Source organism: Oryza sativa, chromosome 12, assembly GCF_034140825.1.
Source record: "Oryza sativa Japonica Group chromosome 12, ASM3414082v1".
NCBI classification, from domain to species: Eukaryota; Viridiplantae; Streptophyta; class Magnoliopsida; order Poales; family Poaceae; genus Oryza; species Oryza sativa.
This window is the reverse complement of record NC_089046.1, coordinates 5,408,691-5,430,545: the sequence shown is the minus strand read 5'-3', so window position 1 is coordinate 5,430,545 and position 21,855 is coordinate 5,408,691. Positions and strand designations below refer to the sequence as shown.

At 43.3% G+C, this 21,855-nt stretch overlaps 4 protein-coding genes across 4 annotated transcripts; 2 read left to right on the top strand and 2 right to left on the bottom strand.

Moving 5' to 3' along the window:
- Window positions 1–3,243: 3,243 nt before the first annotated feature.
- LOC9272455 (putative methyltransferase At1g22800, mitochondrial) lies at window positions 3,244–6,189 on the top strand. The gene is made up of 9 exons (XM_015764637.3): window positions 3,244–3,635; window positions 3,795–3,933; window positions 4,253–4,322; window positions 4,412–4,476; window positions 4,576–4,654; window positions 4,877–4,964; window positions 5,264–5,328; window positions 5,417–5,506; window positions 5,642–6,189. Exons 1-9 carry the CDS (start codon window positions 3,302–3,304, stop codon window positions 5,756–5,758), a joined length of 1,047 nt encoding a protein of 348 aa, XP_015620123.1. The 5' UTR covers window positions 3,244–3,301; the 3' UTR covers window positions 5,759–6,189.
- A 351-nt stretch (window positions 6,190–6,540) lies between these two features.
- Window positions 6,541–11,105, bottom strand: LOC9270012 (probable serine/threonine-protein kinase At1g54610). The gene is made up of 9 exons (XM_015764635.2): window positions 10,100–11,105; window positions 9,325–9,756; window positions 8,947–9,231; window positions 8,525–8,842; window positions 8,183–8,410; window positions 7,801–7,901; window positions 7,613–7,718; window positions 7,033–7,383; window positions 6,541–6,903 (listed from the first exon to the last, which is right to left on the bottom strand). The coding sequence occupies exons 1-9, from the start codon at window positions 10,148–10,150 to the stop codon at window positions 6,760–6,762; spliced, it is 2,016 nt and encodes a 671-aa protein (XP_015620121.1). The 5' UTR covers window positions 10,151–11,105; the 3' UTR covers window positions 6,541–6,759.
- On the bottom strand, window positions 11,010–13,267 carry LOC107279790 (pentatricopeptide repeat-containing protein At1g71460, chloroplastic). The gene has a single exon (XM_015764634.3). The coding sequence runs from the start codon at window positions 13,203–13,205 to the stop codon at window positions 11,157–11,159; it is 2,049 nt and encodes a 682-aa protein (XP_015620120.1). The 5' UTR covers window positions 13,206–13,267; the 3' UTR covers window positions 11,010–11,156.
- A 1,629-nt stretch (window positions 13,268–14,896) lies between these two features.
- On the top strand, window positions 14,897–21,295 carry LOC4351739 (putative disease resistance protein RGA1). The gene is made up of 3 exons (XM_066306309.1): window positions 14,897–16,426; window positions 16,663–20,388; window positions 20,919–21,295. Exons 2-3 carry the CDS (start codon window positions 16,671–16,673, stop codon window positions 20,978–20,980), a joined length of 3,780 nt encoding a protein of 1,259 aa, XP_066162406.1. The 5' UTR covers window positions 14,897–16,426; window positions 16,663–16,670; the 3' UTR covers window positions 20,981–21,295.
- The last annotated feature ends 560 nt before the right edge of the window (window positions 21,296–21,855 follow it).

The window sequence follows — 21,855 nt, the reverse complement described above, 5'->3', positions numbered from 1 at the left end:
CATATACCATGGATTAAATAAGAGTGTTGTTGTTTCGACATACAAATCCTCATCGATAAGAATAATTTACAAATAACACTCAAAAGCAACTACTCTAAAGCTAGCTATTTTCAGAGGGAGTTGTTACTTTTATATTTTTTCTTAAAAGAAACTTCAAACGATAGCAGATTTGCTGGATATGTTAGGAGGAATAAAAACATAAAGTCTTACAGAGATCTTTTGAGAAAGGAACACATCTAAACAATCAAAGTGATTAGACTTAGATCAAATCAGGTCAGTGGATCGACTATCTGTCGGCAATCTTCCCCAAGTCGAGCCGACTACAAGGTTGAAGCGAAACTGCCCTTTCCTCTCCCACGGCCGAAACTTTCCTCTCCCCATATCTAGATCCGCCCTGCCATCGCCAGAGCTGACCGGCGGTCTACGCGGCGGATAGGATGGCAGCGGCGGGGAGACAGACAGCGGAGAAGTTGCGGTGGCGGTCGGACGGCCAGACTCGTGCCTGGCCGCGTGGGTTGGCGGCGGCAACGGAGGTGGCCGGGCGGGTAGCGGTGAAGCGGCGGTGTTCCTCCGGGCGGTGGTGGGAAGGCGGGCGGCGGAGGCGCTGCGGTGGCAGTCGGAGGTGGCCGGACTCGTGCTTGGCTGCGAGTGTTGACGGTGGCAACGGATGTGCCCGGGCGGGTAGCGGCGAGGCGGCGGCGTCCCTGCGGGAAGCGGAGGTGTTGTGGTGGCGGTCGGAGGCGGTCGAACTCATTAGCCGCACAAGCTAGCGATGACAGTAAAGGTGGTCGGGCACGTAGCGGCGAGACGAAGGCAGCGACATCTCTTCGGACGGTGGCAGCCTGAGCGTTGACGGCATGTCCTCAGGAAGGAGATGGTGGTTCCAGTGAAGGTAGCCCTAGGGATGGCGGTAGCCTGGGATTCAGGGTGAAAAGGACTTCCTCAACTATGGCAGTGGTAGCCCTATAGGGGCAGCAGCAGCCCGGGACGGCGGGGGCCTGAGCGCCGGTGCAAGGTTCTCTGCAAGGCGGAGGTGGATCTTGGCGGCGGCGGCGACCCTAGGGACGATGGAGGCTTGGGAGTCTAGGCGGATGAAGATATCCTCGACGACGGAGGTCTAAGTTTTCAGCAAATGGACACTGACAGAGGCGTCCAAGGGCGGTGGTGGGCTAGGAATCCGGGAGGCGAAAAAGGATCCCAACGATGGCGACAGCCCGACGAAGGCCTAGAAATCATACGAAGTGGAAGCAGATCCCTCGGCCTACATCTGGTCAGCTAGTTCTGACTTGGACGAGGATGGATGATGGTGGGCTAATCGGTGGCGTGTGGCGTTAACTCACCTGAAGCGAATGAAGATGGCATCAGCAGAGGTTCTCAGCGACGACGCACTAGGGGTGGTGGTGACTTGAAGACTTTCACTAACGGAATCTGGCCGTTTCAGCAGGGTGTGGTGAGGTGTAGGTTTTCTTTTTCTGGTTCTATGTTCTCATCGTTGAGGTGTGAGTCTAAGTGCTCTTGTATCTTTTTGGCTGTGTATATCTTTCATGGATACAAAGGCTGGATAAATGAAAATCCATTATCACAAAAAAAAAAGATTTACACCAAATCAAACAGACCGTAGAAAGGATTGATCACGCTTAGCCAATAATTCTTTTATTGATCTATTAAGCTAATATTTTTCTTAATTTGGAAGACGACTTTTCTTTCATTTTTTGATGTTTGTTGGAAGATTCTTCTGCTGCATTCCAACCAGACGTTCCTGTTAGGATACGCATAGGCTACGGTAGCATAAATTAAATTTTTTCTACCGCGTAAACCAGGACCCATACATGTATTAGATCATAGATCATTATCATTCGACGCGCTGCGCAGCGGAAGAAAGCGATAAGAAGGCGAAGGAACCCTCAGGATGTAGCGCGCGTCGATGTAGAGGAAGTAGTTGACCGCACCAGCTCGACCTTCTCCTTCTCGTGCGTTCTCCTCGCCGTACTCCCACGCTGATCAACACCGCAAAGCAGCGGCTCCTCTACCGGTATTCACATGTATAGGGACGGAACGCCACGCGCAGATGTGCTAGCACATGCGCGCGGCTAGGGTTTTGCTCGAGGAGGGGAGTGGCGGCTAGGGTTTCTCACGTGATGGAATACCTCCGCCGGTCACACCCCTCACAAATATATAGAATCCATGACTCGGGCCTCCAAGGCCCGTAGGACTCCTATTCGGATCCCTATCCGAATTAAGCTCATATTGGATCTCCATCTAATCCCCTTATTCCGGCCCATTAAGCGTGCGACCCTGTAGATTTATGTACACTCGGCTGCAACCCGAAAACTCCTTTTCGGTCTACGTGTCAACAGCGGCCCCTAGCAGAATGTATTGATCGACCGGGCATGCACAAAGATCATCTCGGTTAAACCTCTAGTATATACTTGTATGAACCCCTTTGCCTTACGATATCGATTAAGCTCAAGGCTAGATATGTGCCATCCTCTTCGCATGGATTGAAGGCTCGCTTTATCACCTTATTTGCATATGCTTTCTCCTATAATATTAGGTATATGCTATTTCCATATAATATGAACCATGTATAGCATATAGTATATCTTACTCGTAACACCAACACTATCATGGAGCAGGTGATCGACAAGAACATGGAAGAAATTAAAATGGAATCTTGGAGCATAGGAGGAGCGAGGAGTAACGGTGATCTTGTTTTCTCCCCTTTTTTTAGCAACATTTTTTTATATTTTCCTTGTTGAGAGGAATGGTGATCCTCTGTTTGCTGTCAAATTCTCAATTAGAACAGAAATAACCGCTTAGGCAATATTCTTTTCTCGTCAATATACATATTTTATCTTAATTTCCGTTAGCATGTTTTTTCAAACCACGAAATATACCATTTATGAAAATTTTATATACAAGTCATTTTAAAAATTTAGATAAATTTATTTTTAAGTTTATACTCCATCCGTTTGATAATGTAAAACTTTCTAGCATTGCCCATATTCACACACACACACATATATATAGATATATGTATATACCTAGATTCATTAATATTTATATGAGTGTGGGTAGAAAATCTTACCTTATAAAACGCGGAGGAAGTAATAATTAAAAATCAATTAACCATATTTTACGTATCCGTACTTAAGCTCCATTTTCAGCAAATCACAGCCCATCCCTAAAAAAAAAAAAGCAAATCACAGCCACAAAGGCCCATCCGCCCATGTGGCTATGTCCACGAGGCCCATAACACGCTCGCTCTCCCTCTCTCTCTCCACCACCGCCGGCGCTCGCGATGGCCACGGGGCTCGCCGCGGCGGCGGCCCGCCGCCGCCTCCTCCACCTTCCTCGCCACCGCTGGGCCCACCTCTCCTCCTCCGCTGCTCCCGCGGGAGGGCTGGACGGCGGGGACGGGAGCGGTGGCGGCGGCCGCGTCAAGATCTTCGACCGCGACCTGAAGCGGCGGCACCGGGACCGGGCGGCGTGGGCCATGGGGGAGACCGACGCGCTCGCCGACGCCGTCGCCGACAACCTCCTCGACCGCCTCGAGGACTGCAGGAAGGCGTTCCCCTCCGCGCTCTGCCTCGGCGGCTCCGCCGGCGCCGTCCGCCGCTCGCTCCGCGGCCGCGGTGAGTGAGCTCCTCAAATCTATCTCCTCTTGTTGTTCTTGCGTGACAACCCCTCTACATATGCACCAGTAGAATCGCTGAATTTTTCCAGCTTTTAACTTGATAGGGAGTATGTTGTAATGTGGTGATGGGAGGAATTGGGGTTTTCTTGTGTAACAGGTGGAATTGAGAAGCTGATCATGATGGACATGTCGGCCGACATGGTGAGAAAGTGGCGAGAGATGGATAATGCTACCGATGACGTCCTCGAGACGCAGTTTGTCGTCGGAGATGAAGAATACCTTCCAATCAAAGAAAGGTAAAGATCAATGGGAGCAATGGTTAGTCTTCAGTATGTTAGTTGGTTCCATGTAAATATTATTGAGGGCATTATTATGTTCTTGATTTGTTGATTCTGGCAATCAACCATTCGGTAGTAATGTTATCCACCTTTAGTTGAAAATATGACATTCGTAAATTGGATACGCAAACCAGCTCTTTATCTTTCCACATTTCTACTTAATAAAGGTAATATCATGCAGTTCTCACAATTATTTAGTTTAAGTCAAACAATGTTTCCCGATCTTCCTATCTGCATATTGCTCATGTCATTATTAATGTGGTTATGGTCTCTGAAGCTCGCAGGATACGATAATAAGTTGTCTTGGGCTTCATTGGACAAATGATCTACCTGGAGCAATGATACAGGTGAATTTTTTTTTAGTTTGATTCTTGCTAGCATAGTTTGCAATATACAACTATTCTCAGTTGAATGAACTGGTTATACTTGATGGCAGTGTAGGTTGTCGTTGAAGCCTGATGGCCTTTTTCTTGCAGCAATTCTCGGTGGAGAGACTCTTAAGTGATAACCTAGCAAGCTTTAAAATATTTTGACATTTACCATGGCATCAGCATATCCTAATTATCCTTTGACTTGCCCTTTTCCGGATGCTATAATCAGGGAACTAAGAATAGCTTGTACAATTGCTCAAATGGAGCGTGAGGGTGGCATCAGTCCCCGAATGTCACCTTTAGCACAAGTAAGATTCCTGTGCGATCTGAAGTTTGACCCCAACAGGATATTATTTTGTGCTTCGTACACCTTTTTATGGCATCAGTTTCTCAGAAGCACATTCCTGGCCTTTCGCTTATGAGATAGGACTTGCAACCACTTAACAGCTAGATTGCATCACATTATTGCTTTATCTTGACATATTGGTGTTTATTCAGTCTGATGGTGATATTGGGTTGCACTTTTCAAGGTCCGTGATGCAGGAAACCTTTTGACAAGAGCAGGCTTCACCCTTCCAGGAGTTGACGTTGACCGTTACACTGTGAAATACAATAGTGGTTTGTAAACAAAACTTACCTTTTCTAATCAGTGGTATATTTTCAAGGAAAAATCAGGTACATGCCACTTCAGAGCATTTCTAAATCATATTCAGAGTGGCACGTACCTAACTTTTCCTATTAGAATTAATGATTGGGTATACTTCTTTTTCCTGGAATAATGATTGGTAGTACTATATCTGAAAAGTTCTTTTATATTGATGAAAATTCTGTCATTGTGTTGAACATTTAAACATCTCCATGTGTTGCTTATCTCTCTTGAATCCTGAATTCCTGATATTACTGCTTCTATCGACTAGCTTTGGAACTTGTTGAACATCTTAGAGCGATGGGGGAAACAAATGCTCTCTTTCAAAGAAATCCTGTGAGTATATTATAGTACTTGTCAAATAAATAGGTCAAATTCTAATTCATACTCAGGTATTTGATTTTGTATGTATTTGTATAATCAGATATTAAAGAAAGATACAGCTTTGGCAACTGCGGCCATTTACCAGTCAATGTTTGGGCTAGAAGATGGAACTGTTCCAGCAACCTTTCAGGTTTTGTAAAGTTGTGCTGTATAATATTAATTTTGTTACATCTGAGTATTATTTAACAATACAAAACCCCCATTAGATACTATTCCGACTGAGCCACCCCAATGGTCATCGAATGTTCTTTTCTTGTCTGTGCAGGTTATTTATATGACTGGCTGGAAGGAGCATCCATCACAGCAAAAAGCTAAGAGAAGGGGTTCTGCTACTGTATCATTTAGTGACTTACAAAAACAATTTGGTTCCAATCAGAACTAAACTTTATCAAATGGAAAGATGATGCTAGAAAACTCCTGAAGGATGAATAAATCCTCCTAAGAAAAATTTCTGAGGCGAACCTTAATTTGCTTATGAAGAACTGCACATGGTGTCAGACCTTCAAGAAGTGTTCTCAGTTTAGTTGTTGCTGCTATCGTCCAAAGGACAAAATTGAAGATTTGCCAGAACCACTGAAACTTCATCTTTAGTCTAACCTTCTGCCAGTGTGTCTCAAAGCACTACTTACCTGTGACGTTATAGGGCACAACTTTCTGTTGTCAACGGCTCAATGATGTTGATCATAGCAAGTTTAGAGAATAAATTCTGTAAGTTTGTCGTTCAGTTTCCAGAGGTATGCTGGTTTGATGTAACTCTCGCAATCAGAATTCATGATCGAATGATAATATTTCTAGCACCATTTGCCTGCTTCATTTATCAAATGTCGGATTCTTCTATGTTTTCCCTGTTTTCTGGGAACAATTTGAAACAAAGCCATTCCAGCATTATTATAGATCACTTGGTGCCAACTGGGTTTTGTTCTGTACCTGCTCAGGCAAATGGATGGCCATCGGCAAGGGTTCACTCGCAAGATGTACCATAGCCTTCTGAATCATTCCGTTTTCCATCGACTTGATGCAGAACCACACAAGCACCACCAAAGCAACTCTTCTTTTTCTCCTTTGGATCCAGCTCAGTTTCTCATGCTCCAGGAGAGCAGGGCTCCAAATTAAATAAGGAAAAAATCACAATCCAACTGTTGAAAACCTCACAAAAACTCTTAATTTCAGGTACTGCTATGAGGGGAAAATTTCTATAAATCCAGTCATGTTCTTCAATCTTACATGGTGATTATATCCTACCTGATAACACATTGTTACAAGCTAAAACTCTACGTATGGGCTTTTGCAGCAGCCTGAAATTGCAGGAGAAGATAGGAGGTTGCAACCTCTGAACTCTGGTCCATCTTCTCAGAATTCCAAGGCACCTTCCAACTACTTAAGCTACCTGCCTGGCTTGCTGACACGCGCCTTGCGAACGGCTTCTTGGATCTGCCTCTCGTGCTCCTTGAGCATGTCCTCAACGTTCCCTCCTGGCGGCATCAATGGCCCTGAGTGGTGGATCCTTCTGTACTTCCTCCCATGGTTCTGATCACAACGGCAAATGCACAAGAAATGTGAGATAAAACAAAATCATGGTATACAATCTTTTTATCCTCGTGCAGAATTGCAGGATTTCATCAGTATTTGCTCTAGCAGCAGCAAAGCTATGCTTACCATGCCGTCCTTGACTTCTGGGTTCTTGTTCTCATCATGCCTGTCTGGTGAGTCGTTATGATCAGTAGCTTCAACAGTGCTCCTCAAATCGGTCGCACCAAACTGTGGTATGAGCGAGTGTGATGACCCCTTCTTCCTTATGCCACAAGGATTCGCGACGCGCACTGAGCAGCAAGCGCGGCCAGGTACTGTTGGCTGGTCATTGTCGCCCTCCATGTTGTTCCATGTGGAACTGTACCCAGGGAGCTGCACCGCAGTTGGACGTTCCCGTGGTTCCACCCTAAACCCTGGAACACTGTCCTCTTGGTTGAACACCTCGCTGTTGCTCTTTGAGCTGGTGTGTGTTTGTTGCTGCATGTCAGGCAGAGTTGGTGAGATGAACTTTTGAAAAATATAAATGTTTTGAAATTTGTTAAAGAAAACTGAAGCATTGAGTTTGCAAAAAGATGTTTAGAACCATAGAACAAACATGGCGCGGTGAAAAATACCATAAAGCAACCAAATGTTCTGATATTTATGTTTAAAATGATCGAGTAAATTGAAACTTGGGCAGTAATTTGGATTAGCCACTTATACCCACCTTCAATTCACCATTAACACCACTAATAGTACGATTCGTTACACGATTGTCATTTTCTGGCCTGACAGATTCAGCTCCTTGTCCGGCAAGAGCTGCGGTTTTTTGCCTGCAAGAACAAGAAGTCAGGTGTTGGCACCACATTGAGCTTCACAAGTCACAAGGTTTTTGGCTATGTTGGCAAAGTGTACCTCCTGGCTTCCTCTTGCCTCAGTCTAACATCATACTCCTTGCTTGGTGGAAGTTTTGGCAGGCTTGATGGGTCGCATGCAAATGGCTCTTTTGTGAAAAACTGAAATTGGTTTGAGATATGGTATTAGTGCTACAAATCTGAAGGCATTCCTACAAGCAAAGTATTATAAATGCATAATGTTCACACAAGATGGAACACAGATTTGGTCATTCGTTGATTTCACAAACTGCTAAGAGAATTTTAGTTTCATGTTTCAACTACATTTGCAGCATGTTAGGCTTTTTTTTTTTTTAGGAGAACAGCATGTTAGGTTTTGGGTAGGCTCTGCAAAGCTATGTCCCACACTAAACAGAAGATATGCACTGAAGCCTGAAACTCACATCACTTTGAAGAGCTGAGGCAGCTGTTCCTCGAGCTTCTGGGTCTAATGAAAGCAAGGAGTCTATGAGAACAACAGCTGAAGTAGGAAAAACTTTGAAAGTCTCAGCAACACACCGCCTATACTGATGCTGAGGCTTGAACATTGCTGTCTCTGGCACTTTTGATTTCTTGCAATAATCATCCATGGGTGACCCACAGAGCTTAAAAATCTTGTGAATTTGCTCCACCTAGTATGACATTGTTGCAAAAAGGCACATGAGGTTTTGACTAGTACACATAAATCATATCTTTCAAAAATCAAATGTTTTTCCTGGAATTCCACAAGGCAAAACAAGAAATACCTCAGTTCTTCCTGGCATGATTGGTTTTCCAGCAAAGAGTTCTGCCACAATGCACCCTGTGCTCCACATATCAACAGCCACACCATATTCTGTTGCACCGAGCAAAAGTTCTGGTGGTCTGTACCACAATGTCACAACACGGCTTGTCAGCGGTTGTGGATTCTTGGGATCATAAGATATTGCCAGTCCAAAGTCGGCAATTTTCAGCACTCCATTGTTATCAATCAAAAGGTTTGAGCCTTTGATGTCTCTATGAAGAACTCCATTTTTGTGGCAATGATCAAGGCCATGAAGCAGCTGCTGAACGAAGCACTTTATCTGATATTCATGTTTAATCATTTTAGTTCATCCAATTTTCTTAAACGATATCAATGTAAGATGAATTTTCTAAAAAATCCATGTAAGAGAAGCATAACAACCACCTGTGGCTCAGAGAGCTTGAGGCCAGGAGTTGCAATGAGACCAGAAAGGTCATGTTCCATGTATTCGAAGACAAGATACAGGCTTTGCGATACGCGAGATGTTACAATCCCTTGAAGCTTTATGACATTTGGATGATCCAGTGTCCTAAGGATTTTGATTTCTCTAGCCATAAAGCGCACGCTCTCAGGGTCCATGTTGACAAACCGCACCTTTTTTAGTGCAACAATGTTTCCTGTTTCAAGATCCCGAGCTTTGTATACAATACTATAAGTTCCCTGTCCAATCTGCAACTCAAAAAAATCATTCGATTTTTAGAGTAATTTGTATCTCAAGAAATGAAGGATATATATCTGGTGTCATCGAATCAGTATATTTACCTTGTCTAATTTCTCAAATGAATCGGCTCGCCGAGGCACCCAGCCTTCTACTGCTTTTGGTGCCACATTTGCGAGCCAAGCAGGCCACCCAGCAGCTACATGCTCACCTGAGAGCCCCTTCAGTTCTGCATTGTTACCACTACCGGTCCTAACATCTAGAGCTACGATCGCCTTCTCTCCATCACCCAATTGCAATTTACTTGCATTTTCTTTCAGCTGTCCATCAATCACAGCTGAGTTGCCATCATTTGTACCGGTTGCTGTCTTAGCACTTGCTGCAGCAGAATTCCTCGATGGTGTTTTGTTCTCAGAAGTGGCATCGGTATCATCTTTTGCGCCTTTGGAGCAAAGGCAGCCCATAAGCACATAAGATGCCTTCTTGAATGAGTGGATCAAATTGAGACCAATTTTGACAGAGTTTCTTCCAAATATCTGCACTTGACAAGAAATCATCATTGTGTAAGCTTCTTAATCTTCTGATGACCTGATCATACTCTTACAAAACAACACATTTTTCCATGTGGCTGTTCATTTTTCAGGTAATTTGGAAACAATTCACATGTTTCACCAAATTTTAGGACAAAAAAATACAATCGTATCAAATAGAAAACTCAAGTAAGATTTATGGAGAAGTGAATTCATAGAAATAATTAAAATGAACATAAGGCAACAAGGTTGGTGCACAATTAATTTCTTTCTTCCCATCAAACTAACCCAAAAAAACTGTAAAAATGAGAAAAGTAACTAAAGAACACTATTTGGTTAAAAGACTCACCTTGGGGAGGAGGCATGAGTACGCAAATTTCAGCTTGGTGTGAAGGCACATTCCAAAAGCAAGAACAAAGAATCTAGTATTAATCTGTTTTTCCCTTTCGAGAAAACATTATGGGTTCCACCCATTTCAGGTAGGAACAAGTGTGACAAATAGTAAGAAAAACTGAACTTGGATTTACAACAGAGAGATTTCACATTGAGAGTTTGATTAAGTTACTTCTCTCCCTCTTTCTCTCTCGTTCCTAACAAAACACATAAAAAATGGAAAAATTCTCAAAAGCAAAACAGCATACCATTAGAGGTAACTAATAATAGAGTATGAAATGAATGCATGAAGTGAATGAATGGATGGGAGAACTTGAAGAGGAATGGCTCGAATAATTTACCGACAACTAAATATAGTTAACACTTTGGTTTTCTTAAAATAGTACATGACTATGCCTTTATACTCTTTTGTAGATAGAATAACTTGTAACCTTATGTTTACATCAATTAACGAGTTTGTAAATTAAAATAGATGAATGTTGCTACAGATAGAGAGATGCATAAGGAACTCTCTACATTTCTAGCATAAGAAAGACGATAACAAAGATGAATTGATAACACAATGATAATCATATCAACTTCAATAATTACTAAAATAAAGCTCATAGTTTATTATTAATTTTGCTAAAGCAAATTGATGGTGAGAGAATAATCCAACAGTATCATTTACTGTTCAAAATTTACATACAATAGCAAAGATTAATACTTAGTTATCAGCCTAGTGACTAATGACAGGTTAGACGAAAGCAAAGTAACAAATTTCTTGTTAAAAATATGGATGACAACTCGAATGCAACTAACAGTAAATGTTAGACCCTTCTTACATTAATAATTAATTAAGCAAATGGGAATTCTTGAAGTCAGAGTGGCAGATCGTAACTAACTTTAGCATGCCATTGATATTTAATCTTTTCTTGAAAAACGAATACCAAGCTTACCTTTTCAGACAATAGAAAAGGAGTATCAGTCATTTCAACAAATCAAATGTGGCGTTATATACAGATTTACTGCTGTTAGCAATTCAAAGAGGGAGTTGATAAATTAAACAGAGTAGCTTTCAGATCAGCAAACCGATGTGCTTCAGAAGTCCTGTCTGCAGCAGTGAGAAGCCGTATAATGCAGTCAAAATTATGTTCAGACGCTTCCAGATTGTATTCTTGCACCATGGAGTTGAAAATCTGAAGAGCTTCATCATGCAACCCTGCCGCTTCACAGATTCTCAGCAACACATCAAAGGTGCCATTATTTGGAACAAACCTGTTTGACAGCATCCAAGCAAAGAGTTCCAGTGCCTCCTTGTGTCTCTGGTTGATTGCGTAAGCTTCTATTATGGCAGTGCAAGTAAGGGATCCCTTGGACTCAATCCGGTTGAAAACCCGTTGCGCTGCCTTGAGGTCTCCACATGTGCCATACATGCTAACTAGCCCTGCTGCAACTAGGGGGAGAGGTTCCATCCGCAACTTTAACGCTTGACCATGCAATTCCTTGCCAAGTTTTGATGCCCCAATGTCACGGCAGGCACTCAACATCCTGCTGATTGCAACAGCATCAGGCCGGCGGTTTGAGAGCAGCATTGATCTGAACACATCAACAGCAGTTGAAGGATCACCATTCTTTAGGTACGCATCGACCAATGCTGTCCAAGCTTGTACAGTCTTCTTGTCCATGACATGGAACACCCGTTGAGAGTAATCCGAGTGACTGCACGTACCATACATAGTGATCAGTGAAGTGCACAAGGAAATATTTGGCAGGAACCACCTCCGCAAGGCATATGCGTGAAGCTCTTTCCCTTCCCTCAATGCTTTCAACTTCGTACATACTGGGAGCACAGTCCCCACGGCTATAAGATCCGGTCTGATTCCTTCTTGTTGCATCCAAAGTATGCACCTCAGCGCCTGGTCAGGCCTGCCATTGGATGCATAGCCAGACATCAGTGCCGTCCATGAGACAACATTCCTCTTCTTAGCGCTATAGAACACCCGTCTCCCAGAGACCATATCGCCACACTTGCAGTACATATCTACCAACCCTGCCTGAATGTTTCCAACATCCTTACGATGTTGGAACTTCTTCAGCACAAAACCATGGATCTCCCTACCCAAGTTCCAGGCACGCAACTCGCCGATGACAGGCACAACTGACGTAAGCACCACAGAGTTCACCTTGATCCCATCCTCCACCATCCACCGGAAATGCTCCAGCGCCTCCCTCTTCATCCCCTTATGCGCAAACCCGGCAATCACTGCACCCCACGCAACCACATCCCTCTCTGGCATTTCCTCGAACACCATAACCGCAGGCTTCACCTTCCCGCACTTGAAGTACACGTCCATGAGCCCCGTCATGAGCATCCTGGGAGCGCCCGCGTAGGCGTTCTTGATCAGCATCGCGTGCGTGGCGGTGGCCATGGCCATGGACGGCGCGGCGCTCCCGGAGATGGACTTGAGGACGCAGCCATACGTGTACTCGTTGGCGTCGGCGCCCGCGGCGCGCATCTCTGCGAACCCATCCACGACGGCGGCGCCCGCCTGGCCGCGTCCCCGGCGCACGTGCCCGTGGAGGAGCGCGTTCCACGAGAAGGAGCTCGCCCGGGGCAACCCGTCGAGCACCTTGCGCGCGTCCTCCCGGGCGCCGAGCGCGAGGTAGAGCTCGACGAGCCTGGCGAGCAGGAACTCGTTGGAGTCGAGGCCGTGGACGCGGAGGTGCGCGTGGACCTGGCGCGCGTGGGCGAGCGACCGGCACGCGGTGAGCAGCGCGGCGAAGGCCGAGGCCGTGGCGGGGACACCGCGGTGGGAGAGGTGGTCGAGGAGGGCGAGCGCGGAGGGGAGCCTCCCGACGCGCGCCAGCCTCCGGAGCTCCGCGGACAGCGCGGGCGCGTTCTTGGAGTCCGGCCGGAGCTCCGCCTGCGACGACGAAGCGCCCCGCGCGGCCGCGGCGGCGCCGGCGTGGAGCGCGCGGGAGAGGGGCGTCGCGCGGGTGAGGGGCTTGGGGCAGGAGAGCGGCTTGGAGGGGAGGAGGGGGTGGTTTGCGGCGGCGAGGGAGGAGGACGCCATCGCCATGGATGGTGGGGCGGAGGTTTTCGGGAGGGAAGGAGAAGGGGTTAACGGTTGGGAAGGATGGTGGTTGTTGACGACAGACTAAAGAGATTTTTATTAGTTTACTTTTTCAATTTCTTTGCATTTTCTAGAGAGTTTGTTTTTGAATTTCTTGTGCATTTTTACGAATAACATTTTAAATTATGACAAAGAAAAACTCCCTAGCTATAAAGTCAGCTAATGCTCCCTTAGTAGCATCCATTTTGATGAAAGAAAAATGTGTTCTCTGCCCAAACAACCTAAACCGTAAGAGGCCACGTGTCTATCCTTACCTATGAGTATATTGTATACACTAATTTTGTATTGAGTCATTGGGATGAGAGATTGGGGCTGAACTTGGATGGATGATAGCATTGAGGTTGCGAGGATAACGGAGAACGATAGTAGGTAGAGAGTAACTGTCAGGGTTATGGATACCACATACCTAATAGTAGTTGACTAAATCTCGGCAGGACCCACTACATACCATGTCTTATACGGAAACAACCTTCGGATATAGGAGGAGTTCCGCATAAGGAAGGATGAATAGAGTTCTACATGGAAACGACAAGGACTACTCGGATTGTATCAATATTGGTTTTCCTAGTTCTACTTGGACAAGGGGATACCTATGGGTATAAATACAATAGATCAAGACACAAGATCAATATACAAGCCAACATGCGCTAAGACAAGACGCCGGATATCGACTTCAGAGATAAGCATGGCTAGTCCCCTATGGTGTCTACGGATACTGTCAGGAGAGACATAGCGCTGTCTTTGATCTTGCCGGATGCGGATTCGAGGAGGAAGGCTACCATGTTGTCGACTACGAGTCAACACTTCAGACCGCCAAGTCGACAACAGTTAGATTGGCTACCCCAAATATTGTACTGGTGTGATTATGGTGAATAAGAGCAATGACCGGCTTCGGCCAACAGGAGTAGGGTTATTACCTAACAATTCAGGGGCCCGAACCTGTATAAAAATCCTCGTCCCCATATCTTTTATTACAATCTCGCATATATCCTAGTACCAACGATCCCCATACTGTATAAATACCGTAGTCGTGACATCAAACGTAGTCGATGATTGGGAGGAAGTTCACGCACTGGCTAGCCAAAAAGCGTGCGGCAAACACACGAACGTGTCCATCGCGGCTCCTTAAGCCATGGCTTCGCTTGCTAGGTTCGAGGGCTGGCTAAAGCACTCACACCTTACAAAAGACACACATGTCTTGCTCAAGCCACCCATACAAACTGAGTTAAAAACATAGCTCCTATGTGATGTGGTGTTGTGACTTGTGAATGGTCTTATTTTACAATCAATTTTTGTCTTATGATCTTTTTTTTTGTCTTATGATTTTTTTTTGCTGCCTATACCATACAAGACTAAGTGAGAGGATAGTTAGGAATAGGGTAAGTTTTGGTAAAAATTAAATAGGATAATCATGTGGGAAAATAGTATTAAAAACCCAAATATTTATGAAAAAAAAATAAAATTGGGATGGAGGTAGTTGAAGCTTACTCCAAAACACTTGTGCTCTCTATTGCAATGGGTAGATCAAAGGGAACTATGATTAATTTTGCACCAAGGTTTTGGGCAGGTCAGAATAAAATTTGGAATACGTGTGTTCGATCCCTGCATCTGTCCTCCCCTTTGCGTCAATCTCAGCCGTCCAAGATACTAGTTTCGATCGAACGGCTTTCCGCGCTTCTTCCTCCTCCGCCGCCGCACCTTCTCCCACCACCGTCCTCCGCCGCGAAGCCACCCCCCCACCTCACGCGGCTACGGCGAGCCGAGACCCGAAGAGGCCCGAGTAGGCGGCGCCGCCTCGACCGGGAGGTGGTGGATCGAGGTTTGCGCTCGCCGACGACCCCCACCCGATCGCCCCGCCGCGATGCCCGCCCTGCGAAGGTAAGTAGAGAAATGCAGTAGGATGCAACGCAAATGCGGCTCGCTTGTTCTCAGGCTCTCAGCTTTGCTTATCTCTTAGACAGTGCACACTTTTATCTTCTGAGCTTTGCTAGAGCAGGCATGGTTTGGTTTGCTTGTTCTTGCTGAATGTCACGGTTGGACCGAAGGAGTGCATGAAACTTCGATTTGGATGTCGCCAGTGATACATATAGGTTGGTTTCTTACCGATGTAGACTTTATATTATACATCTCATGTAGCGGTATGGTTGGAACATAGGGAAAAAAATAGCCCCTCATAGTAGAATCTGTTGAGGAAAAAAAAAAGTACCCCTCATATTACAATCTCAAGGAATTTTACTGTACTTGAAAAAGTACCTTAAGGTACCTAAATTTTACATTAAAATTTTTGGTACCTAGAGATATTAAATTTTACACTAGAAAATATGATACTTTCTCAAGCATGATAAAATTACCCTACAATCTTATACAGACAATGCACTAAGATTTGGTTGTGTAGTGCGCGGGTCTGTAAATACTGACATGTAATGTTGGAAATGCCGGTTTTATAAGCTAATACTAGCATTTTTGTAATTGCTTACATGGCGGAGGCAGAACCAGATATTTTGGTGAGGGAACACTTCAGAATGAGGAATTCTGAACCTATTAATTCTTTGGATGTTTCTCATCTAAATACTAGTTAACTTCCTAGATCTCATCACAGAAATGTGATGGCTTAGACAGGACGGTATAGAAAATTAACAATATCGACCAACAATTTTCTTGTAATATATTTTGAGAAAAAAAATCTAACGATATTTATGCTACGAAAAATCTTTCCCAACACTTATACATACATATTTCATATGGATTGTCCAAAAGTTCATTAAAATCAGAATAATTTTGTTGCTAGCTAGCATGCCACTTTTTCACCAGAGGGATTGATCTGCAATCTGCACCATAAAAATACAGGAGGTAGTACAAGTGGGCTTTCTATTTTCTTACAAGATTATAGGAAAGCGGGAAGTCAGACAAGTAGGGAGCACTTCCCTTTGAGTGGAAAAATTGAGCCACATATATACAAATTTGCAGTCAGAAGACTTAGCAACAAAGTACTGCAAGTAGGCGTAGTTAAATCAAATGAGTGCTGTGCTGTCCACATCCATAGTCTGGACATAACTAATGGCATTGACTGGTTCCCAACTATGAAATTTCTTCAGAGATACTCCATCTAGTCCAGTCACCCTCAAGACAATTAACAAAGCTGCAGACTGAAGATGCCATTGTTACAGGTACTAGAACTGTGCCTCCTATTTAGATGCACAAGATTTGGGATCCTGATGCATATGAGCCTGTGATATAGTTACATTGACATGTGCATGGAGAGGATTTTTTTCCTTTGTGTGCTTCTACAGTAGCCATCTTCATCTTGAATCTCTCTTTGTGTTGCTTCTTCTCTTGCAAATTTTTACGTGCATCTCCATATGCTGTAATATACTAATCTCTCCATAGAGATCTTTCTCTATAGCTTCTGTTATGGCACTAGTGTTTGCTGGAAAGGCAGTGGCAACTGCAGCCATCTCCTTCTGGATCAACAAGGCTTTCACCTACCTGAAAGAGTACAAGGTTGAAGGCATCGAAGATATTAAGAACAGGCTACTGCAGTCGATGCCGAAGATCCAGGTCGTTCTCGATATTGTCAATCCCAGGTATGTAAAGGAACAGAGCAGTGCACTAGATGCATGGTTATGGCAGCTCAGGCACGCAGTTGAGGAGGCTGAGGACGTGATCGATGTGCTCGAGTACTACAAACTCAAAGAAATGGCAAAGGACCACAAGGTTAGTGTCTGGGGTTCCTCTTTCTCTAAGGTGAAGCACAAAGTTATTAAGTCTGTTAAACATGTCAGTATTTTGGACAAGAATTTGAAACAATTTACTCACCGGGGCACTCTCAAGAGGTTGAGGGAAGCTGTGGAGGGTTTAGACAAGGTTGCTTCAGATATTATGAGCATTCTCACAGTCACAGAACATCTCAAAGAGGTTGCTTCGTGTAGTCAGCAGCAGGAGTATTCAACGAACGATGATCGTGCGACAGGTTTGACATTAACTCCACCTAAATTTGTTGGACGAGAAAAGGAGAAAGAAAAGATAGTTAGATGGCTGACAAAGGCATCAACTGACGCTTCTGGAAATTTGATGAGCACTAACCATATTCCTATTCTGTCGTTAATTGGTCACGGTGGCATGGGGAAGACTACGTTGGCTCAACGTGTTTGTGAAGAAATGGTTAGGAAGAATTTCAAGGTTATATGGGTGTGTGTATCTGATCGCTTTGATGTAACATCTGTGACAAGTAAAATACTAGAATCTGCTACGGGGGCAAAACCTAATGCTAATTGTTTGGAGACACTACAGCAAAGCCTAATACACAAACTGAAGTATTCTACTGATTTTTTGCTTGTTTTAGATGATGTGTGGGAAGATAAGAAAATAGATAAATGGGAAAAGTTGTTTGCTCCTCTAAGGACAGGGAAGAGTGGGAGCAAAATTTTGTTAACAACACGGATGCAGTCAGTAGCTGTTTTGGCCACAGAAGCCATGGGAATTGAAACAGAGTTCTTGTCAATAGAAGGACTAGAAGAAGGTGAAAATCTTGAGCTCTTCAGTCATTCTGTATTTTCTGGTCAGAATCCACAAGATTTTCCAAATTTGAAATCAGTCGGCAAACAAATTGTGAAGAAACTAGGAGGATGTCCCCTGGTAACAAAGGTTGTCGGTGGCCATTTGCGGAGCAATATGAGTTTTCAACACTGGAACAATTTCTTGCAAGAAGGTTTGCAACATTTTAAAGGAAGTGAAGATGATATTATGGAAGTCCTCAGACTAAGCTACTACTGTCTACCAACCGACCTTCAGATTTGCTTTCGATACTGTAGTATATTCCCGCAAGATTATGCATTTAAAATGAAAGACCTAGTGCTGATGTGGATAGGTTCAGGACTGATCTCAGAAGCTGGAAATAAACCACCAAAAAGGCTTGAGGACATTGGAGAACAGATCTTGGCTCAATTAGCTGGGAAATCATTCTTTGAAACCAATATCAAAGTAGATCCGTATAGTCAAAGGAAAGAAAATTATTACATAATGCATGACTTAATGCATGAATTGGCAAGGTATGTATCTTCTGGGGAATGTGCAAGAATAATCAGTCCTGGCATGTTGGAAAATGAGAAGGATACAGTTCGACACCTATGTATTTCAGGAATTGACCATTTATCTACTGAGGAGGTTAAGAAGATCTTACATTTTAAGAATGTGCGCACTGTTATCATTGAAGGCTCAGGTTTGATTGACAGCAATTTATTTCATGCAGTTGAAAATGTTATGGAACAATCAAAATCGCTGCGTCTACTGCAATCAAATTTGGAGAATACATTTCATCTTCCAAAAATTGCTCATCTAAAGCACCTCTGTTATATTGATCTACCTAGGATATCTCCTGATACCATATGTGGACTTGTGAAACTTTATCACTTATTGCTAGTTAAATGTTTCAATGGTTCTCGCGAAGAGCCAAAACAAGTGAGGTATTTGGGAAACATTGATCATCTGCGATATGTGAATTACGGCAAAATTGGTGAGTTCCCAATTGGAAGGCTCACTTCACTTCAGGAGCTGCACAACTACAGGATCCAAGGTGGCAAAGGTAACAAAATAAGCGCAATCAGCAACTTGAGTACTCTTCGTGAACTAGAGGTGCTTGGTCTTGAGAATGTTGAGAGCCATGAAGAAGCTGACAATGTCGAGCTAAATGATAAGAAATATATCACCTTGTTATCTTTGGCATGGTCAGCACGTGCGGCTGTGGAAAACAGAAAAGATGAGTTGCTTCTTAATCACCTTGAGCCATATGCTAATATTGAAACACTGAGAATTTCAGGTTATGGTGGTGTAAGGTCTCCTATTTGGATTGAAAATCTCTGCATCAAGAACTTAGTGTCACTCGAGTTGGCAAGATGTCTATATTGGGAAAAACTTCCTTCACTTGGAGAGTTAGTATCTCTTAAACATCTTTGGTTGGAGTGCCTTCCTAGTTTGCAACAGATTGGTCAATCATCTGAGGCCTCAAGTAGTAATTGTGTTGATTTATCCCTTCCTCCAAATCTTGACACTATGATAGTAAGACGCTGCAAAGAGCTGAGGGCATTGCCTATCCTGCCTACTACCTTGGTTCATTTTGAAACAAGTAATGTTGGTTTGACCAAACTTCCTAGGATAGGAAAGGAATGCAACGAGAACCTCGAGACCAAGTCATCCAGGCTGCTGGTCGTAGTTGTCGAAGAATGTAAATGTCTGAACTCACTTGAAGAGAGCCTTCTAGTGCAGGGAGACTACATCAAAAGCATCCATGTCCTACGCATCTCAGATTGTGAAGATCTGGAGGCTGCTCCATTGGTATTTGAACAGATGAATGAACTTAGAGAGCTTGATATCAGAAACTGTCCAAAGCTGAGGACATCGAGAGGTGTTGGAGATACATTCCTGCCATTAGCACTTCAAAAACTGAATGTCAATTACTGTGGTGAACTTGAACTTCCACTGATTGGAGCACTACAAGGACTCACGCATCTTTCTGAGCTGGTGTTGGAGAAGTGCAAATACCTAGAATCACTCCCCTCACATGATGTGTTCAAGAGCCTCAAGTCTCTGAAGTCTCTCGAGATAATAGGATGCGAGAATCTGTCATCCTTAGGTGGTCTTGGTTCGCTTCAATACCTTCTTGAGCTGAAAATCAGTGCTTGTAGTAAGCTCATGGCGATCGGGTCATCCCAAACTCCCGACGCATCGTCTACTAGCACCCTGCAGATAGACTATATTGAAATTGATCTGCCAGACATACTGCATCTTGAGCCACTCAAGGGTCTCTGTCACACCAAGGGGTTGGTGATCAGAGGTGGAACGCAGCTGGAGAGCTTACCTGAGGAATGGCTTCTTCAGAATCGTGGAAAGCTCCAATCCCTGAAGATTTACAGTGCCAGTTCTTTGGAATCTCTGCCCCTCCATATGCGAGACCTATGCTCTCTCAACTTATTGCTGTTATCTGGTGCTAGGAAGCTTCAGTCGCTTCCTGATTTCCCATCCTCTCTGCAGAAGCTCGATATCACTTGCTGCTGCAAAGAACTGGAGGAGAAGGTTGGAGTATATGAAAGCCCTGAATGGAATAATATCTCCCATATTGCCAGGGTGCACATAGGTACTGCCTTCTCTGACCTCCTTGTTCTTATTTTGTCATGTAAGGTGTATCTCCGATTAGCTCAAACAATTTATGTGCAAGGAAAATGTCTCAACATGCCAAAATTGTTTTGAATTTTTCAACCAAGAGTCTTCCTGAAATGCCTTTATTTTAATATGTTCTTCCGATTAGTAAATTCCCTGTTTTTTTAATTTCATTTTCAGTTGTTTTGTGACGCAACTTTCCCTAGTTTGATTTGTATTTGAGACAAATTGGAAGTTTGTTTGCAAACGCAATATATCCCAATTCTCTCGTGTCACTTGAAGAATGGGCACAGCTTGTCTAGAAGGTAGCATTTCGAAAGTTCACATATCACCATTCACATGTATGCTACGGTACTCTACTGTGCAAAAGTTTCTTTAACAGACTCCATAAGCTATTAAACTTTAGATTTGGTCCTATGTTACAAATATTTCTTGTTTTTTCAGTTCATTCTTGACAAATTTGTTTATAGTGATACTCTTGATGACTAATTATAATCACCTATTTAGGAGATTCATACTTCATGGACGGCAAAAAATGCAGTGAAGAGACTTTGGACAGACAGCAGTGATGAAATACTGGTTCAAGCATAAGCATTTGCTTTCTACTGAAATCTAGGCAAACTCTGTTTCTGTTACCATGATCTTTGCTAGAAGCTTGTTATTTGCTACCGTTAATAGCCTTATTACTCTTTTCATTTTAAGCTACGGAATCTCTAAAAAAACGTTCGACAGTTTTTATCTTCCAAAACTTTCGAATTTATAGTCTGTTAATTTGTTCTCTCTCTTAGCTACTACAGTGAGAGTGTAATGGCTAATTGTATAGCATCGTCAATGTGGATTCAGACCTAGTAAAAACAGAGCAGTGACTGTTTACAGTTGTGTTATACTCCCTCCATTTTCAAAATGTACGACGCCGTTGACTTTTCACATAACATTTGATCATTCATTTTATTCATTTTTTTATAAATATCATTTATTTTGTCATGATTTGTTTTATCATCAAATAAAAATATAATTTTAACCTGTACTTTTACGTATCTCTACTATTATAAAAATTAAAGATGTTTTTACCGGTATTTTGGTACGTCATCCGTGTATAAGTCGGTTTTTAAATTCGTTTGCTTTTAGAAATACATATCCGTATTTGAGTCGGTTTTTAAGATCGTTCACTTTTGGTAATACAGGAATCATATAAGAAATATGTTTTAAAAAACTCGCATGCTAACTTAAGACGATCGGACTCCTAACTGCAGCCCATGATTTTATAAAAATATATATATCCAAGCGAATTCTCATAGTGAATTTCATCTTAACTAAACCATATAAAAAAATAAGATTAAAACGTTGCAACGCACGGGCATTTTTTTTCTAGTTAATACTAAATTTTTAATAAAACTAATGGTCCGTGCAAACATAAATTTTGAAAATGAGGTACTATACAATT

What these genes read in the sequence shown, in the direction of transcription:
- LOC9270012 (XM_015764635.2), bottom strand. Translation starts at nt 10,150, where the DNA reads ATGTGCCTTCACACCAAGCTGAAATTTGCGTACTCATGCCTCCTCCCC. An exon ending in TCAAGCTCTCTGAGCCACAG is followed by an intron (nt 8,843 to 8,946) that starts GTGGTTGTTATG and finishes CATGAATATCAG; the next exon opens with ATAAAGTGCTTCGTTCAGCA. An exon ending in CCTCAGCTCTTCAAAGTGAT is followed by an intron (nt 7,902 to 8,182) that starts GTGAGTTTCAGG and finishes AACCAATTTCAG; the next exon opens with TTTTTCACAAAAGAGCCATT.
- LOC4351739 (XM_066306309.1), top strand. Translation starts at nt 16,671, where the DNA reads ATGGCACTAGTGTTTGCTGGAAAGGCAGTGGCAACTGCAGCCATCTCC. An exon ending in TATTGCCAGGGTGCACATAG is followed by an intron (nt 20,389 to 20,918) that starts GTACTGCCTTCT and finishes TCACCTATTTAG; the next exon opens with GAGATTCATACTTCATGGAC.
- LOC107279790 (XM_015764634.3), bottom strand. Translation starts at nt 13,205, where the DNA reads ATGGCGATGGCGTCCTCCTCCCTCGCCGCCGCAAACCACCCCCTCCTC.
- LOC9272455 (XM_015764637.3), top strand. Translation starts at nt 3,302, where the DNA reads ATGGCCACGGGGCTCGCCGCGGCGGCGGCCCGCCGCCGCCTCCTCCAC. An exon ending in GAATGTCACCTTTAGCACAA is followed by an intron (nt 4,655 to 4,876) that starts GTAAGATTCCTG and finishes GCACTTTTCAAG; the next exon opens with GTCCGTGATGCAGGAAACCT. An exon ending in CTCTCTTTCAAAGAAATCCT is followed by an intron (nt 5,329 to 5,416) that starts GTGAGTATATTA and finishes TTGTATAATCAG; the next exon opens with ATATTAAAGAAAGATACAGC.